This window comes from Cebidichthys violaceus, unplaced genomic scaffold, assembly GCF_023349555.1.
Source record: "Cebidichthys violaceus isolate CVI_PGR_0920_01 unplaced genomic scaffold, fCebVio1.0.p SCAF_75, whole genome shotgun sequence".
Lineage (NCBI taxonomy): Eukaryota > Metazoa > Chordata > Actinopteri > Perciformes > Stichaeidae > Cebidichthys > Cebidichthys violaceus.
In genome coordinates this window covers 667,010-679,492 of record NW_027176959.1, presented here as the reverse complement: position 1 = coordinate 679,492, position 12,483 = coordinate 667,010, and the positions used below count along the sequence as shown (strand labels likewise).

Genomic DNA, 12,483 nt, shown 5'->3' with positions numbered 1-12,483 from the left:
TCTTCCTTTTATGATTTATGGCACGGTGACTGAGTTACACTACACTGTTTGAGTTCTCTCTACTTCTAGCCATGATTGTGCCGTTATCATAGAGGCGCAGGACTTAAAGTAAAATGCGACAAGAGCAATAAACGCCCCAAAATTGGTTCAGAGGGTTAAGACGGCTTCGTTTAACGCATTTTGCATCCCCGACAGGCTTCCTACTCACGTAGATGAGACCGGAGTAGTATCTCTCCTTCAGGTTGTGCAGCACCGAGGCCTCGTTCAAGCAGGTGAGCTCGGCCATGTCCTCCACCTTGCTGAACTTGGGCGGGTTCATCTTCTGGATGTCATCCTTGTTCACCCGGATCTTCTTGCCGGAGTCGGCCAGCTCCACCACGCACTCGTCGCCGCGCTCCTCCTTCACGGAGCCGGCCTCGAAGCCCAGGCGCTCCGAGGGCACCCATACCAGCTTCTTGGTGGCCCAGTCGGCCTGTGCCAGCGGGTTGTTGACCACATTGCGGTCCACGTACAGGAACTTGTCTGCGGCGGACATGGTGGCTGTAGGAGAGCGAGAGAAATTGTTCGTGGTTAATGCTGGGAAATTAAGAAAATCATAGACAGAAATATAAAATTCTGATTTATACGTTTGTTATCCATCACCATATTAAAATCAAGTGTTATTATTATATTGCTGCACGTCCTCAATGATGGTTTTGTCAACAGGACCAGACCTTTGCTATCCTTCCATGTTCAACATGCAATCTCTGTGGAATGAAAAGGTCTGACGGGACGAACAACAGGAAGAGTCTGCTCATAGTTAGGTCGGGTCGACATAAAACACAGCCCTGTCAAACGAGGCTCTGTGTTACTTCTTGGCAAACTGCTGTGAACACACACATTTCCAGCTGCCGGACCATCTGGGGGACAGAGAAGAAACATTTCCCCAGCAGAGGTGCCTCCAGTCTGACAGAGCGCTCCGGCAAACTGGCCGTCCGCTGGTGGGCAGCGCGTCTTGGTTGTTTTGTTTTCTACCGGTTGGTTGTGCTCAGAGAGGGGGGGGTGCGGGTGATCTTGGGAGAGATGGCTGAAACCTCTGCATGACTTATGGGCCCTTGTCAACCAAATAGTTCCAGGGGACTAAACCCAGCAACTAAAATGAGAAACAAAAGTCTCTTATTTTACGTAACCGTTTGTGTTTTTGCTGCTTCAGGAGGAACCATAAAGATAAAACGGATCAAAAAGGAGTGAAAAGCAAGTTTTGTTTAAGAATTTTTTTGTGTGTTTGTATACAATACCACAGAAACATCGTGTTCCGTGGAGCTACTATTAACGGTTTCCTGGTTCTCTCTTTGTTTTAGTGCAGAACCGCATTGAAACAATCGGTAAACAAAAGTTTTGATTTTCACGGTCGCGCCTTCTCTCGGTCGCCGACCGTGTCTTCACAAGTTTCCTTTTGTTAGACTTTGATGGCCGTGTAGGTTTATTCTGAAGTAAATATAATACATTCCTATCCCCGAATATTTACAACTAGCCACATTCAAGTGAGGGCAGAGGAGGTTCGCGTTCGACCGGGTAGCAAACCTGCAAACAGGCTTCTACAACCGCAACGGTGTGTTGTGAGGAGCGACTGAGAGGTGTGTGTGTGTGTGTGTGTGTGTGTGTGTGTGTGTGTGTGTGTGTGTGTGTGTGTGTGTGTGTGTGTGTGTGTGTGTGTGTGTGTGTGTAAGTTTCCCATAAAACTTGCAATGAACAAAAACATATGGCATTAAACGCTGCATGCCGAAAAATTAATATCAAACGCAACTACACTGCAGATCAAAAAAAAAACCTTGAATCTGCACAAGCTGCTCTCTTGCTTCAACACGCCTCTGAAAAGGCTCCCAGCACAACGTGTTGTTGACAGGGAGCGCTGCGGTTTAACCTACATAGAAGGTGACCGGACGAGTATTACCGGAATCGAGGAAAAAGAAAAGAAAAGGGAGAACTCGCCCAAATGCGAGCGCAACTAACTGAACGCGATGTGCTTTCACTGACATGACACCGTTTCCTCAGCGCCGCCCGCTGTCATTCCCTGACAACCCAGAGAGCTTCCCTGTAAAGGTAGTTTGCGTATGCCGAGTCGCTCGTATGCAAACGCTAGGGAAAAAAAAAATAAATAAAAATCACAGCAGAGGTCGGGTCCAGCCCAGTGTTACATTTATCACAGTGTCTGAAATACTGAAATATTAGCTGGATGTGTCCATGAGAGTTATTTCTGCATCGCGGTGTTTTCTCCTTTGAGATGAAGTTCTGGTGTCAAACTCTCGACTCTCTCACGGTCGACATCATTTGACACTGCTTGCACAAAGCACACAGCGGAGCGGAAATACACTTATTGAAGAATGCGTGATGCATTATGCAAGATTTGTAATCATAAAAAAAAAAAAAAGGGTGTGCGCCTTTCAACAATGTGGTAGAAAACTTTTACAAGCCTGGCATTTCATAGCTTGATCACAGACATAAATCACTTTTTTAAAACATGGTATTCCCTAAACTTATTACAGCGGATAATCCTAATGTTACTTCATAACTAATACTATCATCAAAACACCCAAATTTGATTTGAGGAATTCATGTTTTTTTAAGTCAGGCCGACTATAGTATCTAAAGGATACTTCAAACGTCAAAGTATAGCCCAACTGATTATAGATTTTTGAGAATAAATCTGATAACAATACAACAGCCGATAGTAATTCCTTTTTGTGAAACATAAATTTAACATAATATAATCTTAATATGGATCTCTTCTAATAAACGTTCGGTGCTTTCTGTTGGTCAAATTATGTAATAATGACACCTGTAAATGACCTAAAACATTTTTTTTTTTTTTTTTTAAAGTACAGCAAATTCTTGTTGACTGGCCAACACATATATAGATATATCTACAACGAGTTAATATCGGCGATATAGGCACGGCCGTTCTCAAGCTCTACTTCTGACAACTGTTTCCTCGACAAAATGCAAACCAACTTGGCAGCATTCCTCGTCCGCACTGAAAAAGAAAGCCCCTTAGTTGCTGCGTTTAACGAGGTTATTATGTCCCGCGTCCGTTCCAGCACATTGACCCTGATCTGTGAGAAAGAGAGCAGAGGGAGAGGCATTCTTCTCATGACCCCCCCCCCTGCCTCTCTCCGTCCTCCATCATCGCTCTCCGTCGGGCTGCAGCCGACGGCCGTCACCGCCGCTCAACCCCGCCTCCCAACTCATCTCCCGTTTACCGACCCCATCCCGTAACGGAACGTGGGGCTAATTAGTCCTGCTTCGCCTCTCAGCTGGCTCCGCGCTCCCTCTTCTGCCTTCCCTTACCCCTCCTCTCCCTCCCCAGAATCCTAACATCCCCCCCCCCTGTTTATCCAGTCTTTTCAGGGTCGCATTCCTCCCATGCTCACCCTTTATCAGGGAGAGACGGCGAGCAACGGCATTCCACAAATTTCTGTCCTCTGTGCCTCCCCTCTTACGGTTCTCTCAGACCTGTTCTCTGGCCTTCCTTCCCGTTTCCTCCCCCATACTCCCATCACAGCAGCAGACCATGTGTGCCTTTGGAAGTTTGGTCACTGAGGGGGGGGGGGGGGGGGGGGGGGGGGGGAGGATCAGCATCACCTCACACAAGTGTCAGCACACCCAGAGCTGCAGAGGTCCATCAGACCTATGCTCTATTAGTCCCTGTGAGTAAGTTCCCATGCTCCTTTAAACTTGACATGCGTTTTACTCGCTCCAGTGCATGTGGATGAGTTGGCCCCTGTGCTAGGGTCGAATACGAGCCATAACTCACTATAATCCCCGTAGCTTTGTTGTTTTGGCAAAAACAAGAAGTGAAGTGGAGCAGGCTGAAAACGCCCAAAGTTCTGGTGTTGTTTTTAGCTTGATATGTCGTTATAGTCGAGGTGCAGGGAGACTTGTCGGCCCTTCATTGTGAATTAATCTGGCAATATATCCTGATATGAGACTAGTTATCGTCTTTGATGTTGAATATTGTAATAAGGCACACGTGTTGTCTTTTCCTGGTTTTTAAAGGCTGCATTACACAGCGATGACATTTTTTTTTTTAACTACCCAGACTGTTCTAGTCGTTGTATTATTTGCCTTTACCCACTTAGTCATTATATCCACATTACCGAGTATACATCAAAAATGTCATTGTTTATATATTTAGTAAAAGCACCAATTGTCGATATCGATAGACGTATTTAGTAAAAAAATATATCGCGATATTTGGCCAGACCCACTGCCAATCATTTTCCAGATTAACGGTTTAAAATGTCAGGAAACGAGGAAAAATGCCAACAAAAATTAAAGTCATCCTCAAAATGACATCTTTAAATTGTTTTTTGTTTTTTTGTCTGACCAACAGGCCAAAACCCAAAGATATTCAGTTTACCATCACATAAAACAAAAAGAGACGTAAATACATTTTAAACGAGGGATTGTTTGGTATCTTTGCTTGAAAAATGACACGATTGTCAGAAAATGAACGAGCAACTTTACTGACAATCAACTGAGCATTTCAGCTCTAATTTGGACCTTAATTGTAGCAAAGTCTGTTGATATCTGCCTCAGTGTGACTCACATATTTGCCACAGATAACTCAAGTGACACACTTCAAACCACCTCCAGAGAGTAACGCTAGGTCTAAAATTAGTCCAACGGCTATTCTAGTTTGACAAGTGCTGCTCTATAATTGAAAGTAGAAGAAGAAAAAAGCGGAGGGATAAAGACCTCCCATCAGACAATGTCAGGCGTAGGCCTAGAGGAGGCTGACCGTTGACTTGACTTTGAGATGAAACGGTCTTCATTGAAAAGGAACCCCAGCTTGGCTCGGGTTCCTGCTGCCGCCCTGCCAAGTCCTCCGTAATCCTGTGAGAATCAAGCTTTCTCCGATTCCTTGTCGCTTTGCGACACGCTCAGCTGTGAAAAGAGTTCACCGTCTATTCTGCCGAGACCCGTTCACGACGAGATTAGTCGACCTAGATAATCATAACAAGGATTACTCGTTAATTGAACACATGGCAGCAGGAGGAAAACACAGTCAACCCGCAAAGACCCGTGACCTTTATGAAAGCTGACTGAGATACCATTAAAGGATTATGTCTTAAAACGAACGCCCAAATGAAAACAGAGTTAGCGGCGTCCTGTCAAAGCAGCAGAGTTCTTGAAAGAGGAACCGTAAAAAGGACGAGGACGTTTTTTTAGGAACCGGCCTCATCACAGGGACCAGAATGTGGTTACAGAGAGGAAGTGATGCAGAGGCCAGGACTTTGAGGAAGAGGAGGAACAGGGAGAGGAGAGGAAAAGGGAAGAGCTACAAAGTGTCCTTTTCAGTCCTGGTTGTCCCGTTTAGAAAGCAGGTCAACCTTGGTCTTCATAAAACTGAGGCCATCCACCCACCAGTCAGACTCCCCCTCCCTCCTTTCCACCTCGGGGACTCTCCCCGAGTTACTTGTAAAAACCAGGAGACGAGACGACTTCTACCAAAGCGTGACCGTGTACAGTCAAGCCCCTCCTGCTCCAGCTAAAGGGAGCCCATAAACCAGCTGTGCCGTGTCGACTGCCCCATTGACCGGAAGAATATTAATAGAACGACCGAAAAGTCAATAACGCTGCACTCCCCACCGACTGCTACATCCCAGCTGGCTCGATGCGAGCCGAGGCTGCCCGTCCTCCTCACGCTGTGGATGTTATGTTCACCCTTGTTGGTTTGGCTTCATCCGTTTAGATAACCAACAAACACTCCAATGGGGTTCAAGTGTCAGCCCCTCTTTAGTCTTGGCTTTACCACTTTCATCCCCCTCACAGCACAACGACCTCTCCCCCTCTCTCTCTCTCCCCCTCTCCCCCTCTCTCTCTCCCCCTCTCTCCTTCGCCCTCCTTCTCTGGTAGCGGGAAGGGTGGGGCAAGGACGCGAGAGGGGAGGAAAAGAGGAAATGACAAACTGAGAAAACTATTTTGCCATTTGTGGAACTTGTTGTGTGCGAGTCTTTCAAAAAGGGAGAAAGGGAGGGAGGGAGGGAAGGTGGCTTTTTTTACTGGAGTGCACGCTGTGCGGCTCGGAGAGGCAAAATTAAGCCCTTGCTGGAAAACGGACTGCGCTGCATGACAGATCCAACATCACTTTCCACATTACTTCTCGCATTCCTGCCCCGACCGGGATCCGGTTTCACTTTGAACTGTAAGCCGGTCGATGCCATCGACCGTTTACAACCAGAGGCCCCTGCTATAGGTCTGAGTGAAGCTCTCGGCACATCGCCTACACCAGTGGCTCCCAACACCACCAGTCATGTACCAGATAAACAGGATATTATAACTATTAAGACTATGCAGATATAAAAAGGGGGATGTTACGATAATGTTAGTTATTTGATCAGCACCCAGGATGGGGAACCATTGATCCACACAACTGCTCCAAGTCCGCATATCAAGTTTTTTAGGCTATTTTTAAACATTCTGAATGTCAGTTTTATACATTTCAACTAAATCTGATCAATGGGAGTCAGACGGCAGACCGACTGAACGCTTAAGTTAAATAGAGGGAGAACTGGGTGTTGCTCTGATAAGCACATCATTTCCGGGGTCATAGAACAAATTCCACATCCATCAATTAGACAGCTATCCCGTTACACCATTGAATGCACTATTGACTGGTTATTTGACAAAACAGAGCAGATACCAGGGCGCCCCATTACTGGAGCACTCTGCAGTATTTACCATTAGATAAATAGATAGCTGGTTACGTAAGCCTTTCTAAGCAGACTGTGAAAGAATGCAGAGGGGAGTTAAGATACACATTTCAATATGTCAGCACAGCTTTTTTTTTTTTTTTTTTTTTTATATGAGGAATGCTAAGCTGACACGGCAAACAGACCCAGTGAAGAAAATCTGCTGTTACCACCTCACTTCTGCTCCTTCAACCTTTGTGAATTACCATGTGGCTCTTCTCAGCTATATCACCTCTTATCTCGACCTTAGAGGCACTCCCTTTGAGTCACTCACAGACTCGAGACTTATCTCGTCAAACAACGCAAGCGCCGACCTCCTGAGAGCCACATGCCGGATCGACAGCCTGGGCGTCTGGTGCGCGATGCAATTTGGACAGAGATGGGAATAAAGCGTCCAATGGGAGACAGGAGATAGACGCGTTAAGCAGCATGTTTCAAAGTTCACCGAGCGAATGTGTGTGTGGTTAGAGCTTGCGCAACACATTCGCCCACACTTTTCTATGGGATCACAAGCCAGGTGTGCAGCTCACACACACCTAAAATCACCACTGAAGCTCTAGTAAAATGTATGGCTTTACTTCCCGTTTCAAATGCACTGAACCTTACAAAAACTATTTCCTTCAAGGAAGTTATGTGAGGGAAATGGAGAGCCACGGTGCTGACTATCACCTCATTCTTAAACAAACAGGAAGCCGGGGCGTTACACCGGCAATGCAGAGACTTCAGTAATCATTGATCGAGGATTACCTCACCGTTTACACCACAAAAAAGAAAGAATTATCTACAGAGCCACGAGTAATCATCGAGCCTGGTCAAGGTCCCTCCGTCCAGATCAAGTCATTTCTGTGTTTAGTCCAAGTCGGAGCGCAACCATTTCCTGGTATTGTTCGGTTCCATTGAAACCTTACAGGTGCTTGCTGGGAGGGGGAGGAAAGGATGGGGTGGTGGCAAAAAAAAAAAAAAAAAAACACAAGCAGAGGAAAAGAGGTGGGGGGGTGGGGGGGAGCTAGACAGGGAAGAAGGGTCTGAATAAACAGCTAAAAGATGTGGGAAACCCAGAGAACGCATTACTGCAGATTTGTCCTGGAGCCCAGTTGGTTCAACCATTCTGACTGAGGCAACTTAATTATGCCGCTCATGTCGACTAGAAGAAATATGTTTGGGGAGGACAAAAAAAGACCAGACATTCAAGAAAAAAAAAAATATGCTTGAAAGAACTGAATTAAAGGCCTCCATTAGTGATATATGGCACATGCAGGATGTGTGCAAGTCTTGTGTTGGATACCGTCTGCATCACAGACTCTCATGTCAGCTCTGCCATGGTTAATGGAGAATCTTAACAGTCTCCGCTCTGACTGGAATGTTTTGCCCGCATGAATGAATCTCAGCTGACTGCGTAGGAAATCCAGGCATGACCCCCTCGACCAATCATCAACGACGTCTAGCACTATAGGGGCAAGTATCACCAGAACACGCTGGAGTAACGCACCAGAAATGAAAATTGGCACAGTTCAACTGGCCAAAATGTCACAAAAAAAAAATTAAAAAAAATCTCAAAAAGTTTCCCCAAAGCCTTGCTGACACTTTCAAATACAACCAACTGTCCAAAACCAAAAGATACTTCATTTACAATCATTTAAAGGCAAAGGAAACCAGAAAAAAATACTCTCCTTGCTTAACGAAAATAACCACCGACTAACCAATAATCAAAATAGTTTCATATCATTACAGCTCTTGCTCATTTTTTTTTTTTCCCCCTAGCCTGTCATCATCCGTTTCTCTCCTCTTAGCTTCGCAATCCAAATTAAAATGCATGATCGAGCCTACGAGGGCAGTTAGACGGGCACACAGACAACATATAAAAGATTACAAACACCTCACATTTGTCACAAGAACCTTGAGAGTTCATACCCGAAGACAACTGCGGGTTGCGAGGGACATACTGTGTCACGCTGCACTCGTACTTACAACAAAAGCAAAAAAGGGGGCCAGCGAGTAATCTAGGCTCTCAGCCACGACGAACCTACCTTCAATCAAAAAAAATCTAAAACAACCACAGAACGTACACCGGCCCCTTGTTCACATTTTAAGATGCCTGGGTTTCATTTTGCCTAGCCTAAAGTACGTAACCCTCCGGGGGGGGGGGGGGGCAGGACGGACATTGCTGACACACGAGTGATGGAATGTAACGATCTCTGCGGGGTGCTCCATAACCGCGCAGAAACTGGCAACAAGTGAGAAGAACTGGCCTCCGGGGAAGCCGTTGCACAATGCATTGCAAGTGCTTAATCCATGACTCAAATCACAACAACAGGATGTGACATTGTACATGTCACTCAACGTGACCCTTTAAGGCTACATATTTACTGATGCGTGTCTTTCTCGAGCCACGCAGCAAACGACTGGGCCTGCTCTATGACGGCGTTATCATCCGGAGCGATGGCTTCGATAAAACAAGCAGCATATGACTATACGCACAGACAGTGGTTTGTATATCCCAGCCACTGTTAACTTTTCAGCATGAAACATCATTTGCACAATCATTTCTATGTCCGAGTATTCAGTGAGGTAATCTCACACTGCGGTTTCATAGCTTCTTGGCAGAAAGCATCAGCTGACCGTAAGCGTATGGTTCCGATTGCTACAAATGAGAGCTCTCTCTCTCTCTCTCTCTCTCTCTCTCTCTCTCACTTTTTTTTTCACAACGAGAAGCAGGTTTCGGGTGAGTGGACGCCAGCCGTCGATGCCCGGAGACGGCGCGCTAATGCCCAAGCCCCACACACACACACACACACACACACACACACACACACGGCCGGCCAATCGCACACTGGACGTCAGCGGGCATACCAGAGACTGTTTGCTTCCCAGAGTGCAAACACAATGATGTGCCGTCTGACAGAGCAAACACAAATTGCCCTGACAAAAAGCACACTTGTGTAGGTGTGCAAAGACGAGGCACAGTTAGGCATGATGAGAATGTGACACTAGACGGATCGGAGGAGAGTCTGCGGTTGGCTTGTGGGAGTGAAAATATCAAGTGGGTTGATGTATTGTTTCTTTTTAATTAGGTTGAATTAATGGAGGTTGGTTTCCTGTGATCGTTCATGTACTGGCTGAAGAACATGTCATAGGTGTTAGGTAATATGTGGGGGAAAAAAAATAAAATAAAATATATATATATATATATATATATATATATATATATACACAGAAGATGTTCCTCTTTCCTGATCTATTGTTCACTCCAAATACTTTCACACTTGTCTGAAACTCTTAACTCATGAATCCGTCAACTCAGTTAACTGTCATTAACATCATGTTTGCACTTTATTTACCCAGTACTGTCACCTTTTTTCTCCAGGTATTCATTTTACAGTTGCTAATTCCATACAAACTGCACACACGTTTGTCTGGAGGAGGGATCCCACCTCTGTTGCTCTTCCTGAAGGTTTCTCCCCGTTCTGCGTTTCACCGTCCGTGACGCCCTCTCAGGCAAAATTGTGATTTGTGACTTCATATATATATATATATATATATATATATATAAAACGGTCCCAACTCGTCTTGATATTGATACGTCCCATAAAATCTCTCATGCTGCCTAGCCGATGTTCATCACAGTGGGCCGCACTGTAATTACAAGCCAGACCTGGTCATTTTCAGCTGGCGTTCTGTCTTGTGGATTTCAGAATTCATTCTGGCTAACTGATACAACAACCAGTGTCGATTAACCCCTGTGAGATAAAGTCTGAGTCATCACCACACCAGATCCTGGTTTAGAGTCTAAAGTGTGATCTGAGCTGGTCAAACCTTAATTTCTGTACTATGCACCGTGTGCTTGGAGTAACTTACAAGCCAAACTTTTTTTTGGGAGGGAAACACTGGCTTCATATCAGGCATTCAAATGCCACATCCCAAACATGTTTAATGAAGAATTGTTGTACTCCTCTCGGGTCCAATATTGAGCTATATGTGAATGTTGTACGTTTCTAATATCTATTCTATGCTCCTATTTGGCCAAGTCTCTCTCTCTCTCTCTCTCAAACAAGATAATTACTTTATGGTAACATTAAACAATACACGTTGATAACAGCCCATATTACAATTGCATATAAATGCTGATATACTTTGAAAACATGCTCCAACTCGTATGACTTCCATCAAGAAGGCCCTCCTGCAGAGAGGTCGTGGTCAAACTATGATGAAGTTGATCAGCTATGCGAACCTCTTGGTGAACTAAATCAAAGTCAACGGTATTCATCCTTTGCTGGGGGGGGGGGGGCCTTGAAAACCCCCTTCGAGGGCCCCAGAACGCTTCACAGACCTGCGTATGACATTAGTTTAGTGAGGTCGAGCTGAAGAAGCACAGCGCCGGGTTTTTTTTTTTTTTTTTTAAGTCCACCGGTAAACCAGTGACGTCATGCCGCCAGCCAGACAGACAGACTTCATATCAGTGGCCACACACAGCGTCCGTTTCTCACGAAAAAAAAAAAAAAAAGTTCAACTACAACCACATAGCGTTCATAAACTACCCGGTCTCCACGACGGTGTACACTTAGTCTAAAATGCACTTTTTCCTCCATTTCCCCTCGCACTCAAACTCTCCACCGGCCTTTTTCCGCAACTCATTCAAGCGAATCACTTCCTGCCTCCACCGTTATGGCTTTCAACGTCTAGCCAGCTGCCACAACGCGGATACTGTACGTGACGCCATACGTCCCGCATATCGCATACATTGTACATGTACGTTCATTTGAAGTTTGAGAACAATAAAAGTGTTAAGTCGGGCCTTAAAAAAAAAAAAAAAGAAACCTCGGTTTAAATCTGTTGAGGAGGTCCCACTCCACCCTTCCCTTCGCGGTTGCTGAAGTTGCGGCAACTAGCAACCGTGCTTCCTGGTTCGCTGCACTTGCCGGAGTGACGGGCAGACTGAATGAGTTTATGAAAGAGTACATGGAGAGAGCATGGCGGACAAAAGTGTTCAAGTTCCAAAATATTACCTGCTTGTTCGGGTGCAGGACGCCTTTCAGGAGGGGGGTAGCTAACAACAACCGGGTGGCTCAGTCAGCTCTCCGTGAGTCAAACTTCTTTTCCCGTCGACAGCAGCTTCGCAGAGAGTTCAGGCTAAACTACAGCGCTCGCTTCCTCCCTCTCTTTCTCCACTCCAGTCACTCTTTCTATCTCTTTTTTTTTTTTTTTCTCCCCCTCTTCCTTCTGCCCTCCCTCCTCTACTGGCTGCTAACTGGTTCGCGTAATTACGCTCAGTACGTAGCCATCCGGAGCCGGGGCGCGGTCCAGGACCAAGGCGGGCCCCTGTTCGCGTGCACCGCCCCTCTGGCCAATGGCTGCCGCGCTTTGATAATCCGCACACTTTGGACCAATCAAAGACTCGCTGGAGGGGTGACGGCCACTGCGCAGGCGAGGGGCGCAGGGAAACGCTGAACTTGAAAGAGTTGGGAGGAGGGAGGGGAGAGGGGTACAGATAAAGCTGTGTTTAATGAGAGAGGTATGTGCATACTAAGGATTTTTATGACCATATAAGTAGCAGTCACCTCTCAGGATGGACTGCATCATCCAGGGCCTCCCTCGTGTGTCAACATGGTCTAGTCTGACCACCGTCTGCTTTGAAAACAAGTAGCGGTGATGGCTCCTGTTTGATACTCTTTCTGCTGTAAGGCCGCCACACATCCGACAAATCACTAGTACTGCTGCTCATGTCATTAATGTGTTTGTGTTACATCAAATA

The 12,483-nt window shown here is 45.9% G+C and overlaps 1 protein-coding gene across 2 annotated transcripts in view; it reads right to left on the bottom strand.

The window, feature by feature from the left end:
- Positions 1 to 12,025, bottom strand: part of LOC137892087 (myosin-9-like) — a 30,874-nt gene extending 18,849 nt beyond the window's left edge. For both annotated transcript variants that reach the window (XM_068737001.1, XM_068737002.1), the window contains exons 1-2: positions 11,738 to 12,025; positions 209 to 540 (exon numbers count right to left, since the gene is read on the bottom strand). In XM_068737001.1, the coding sequence (XP_068593102.1) occupies positions 209 to 535 (327 nt within the window). In that variant the 5' untranslated portion in view covers positions 536 to 540; positions 11,738 to 12,025. The remainder of the gene's footprint in view (positions 1 to 208; positions 541 to 11,737) is intronic.
- Between the last annotated feature and the right edge of the window lie 458 nt (positions 12,026 to 12,483).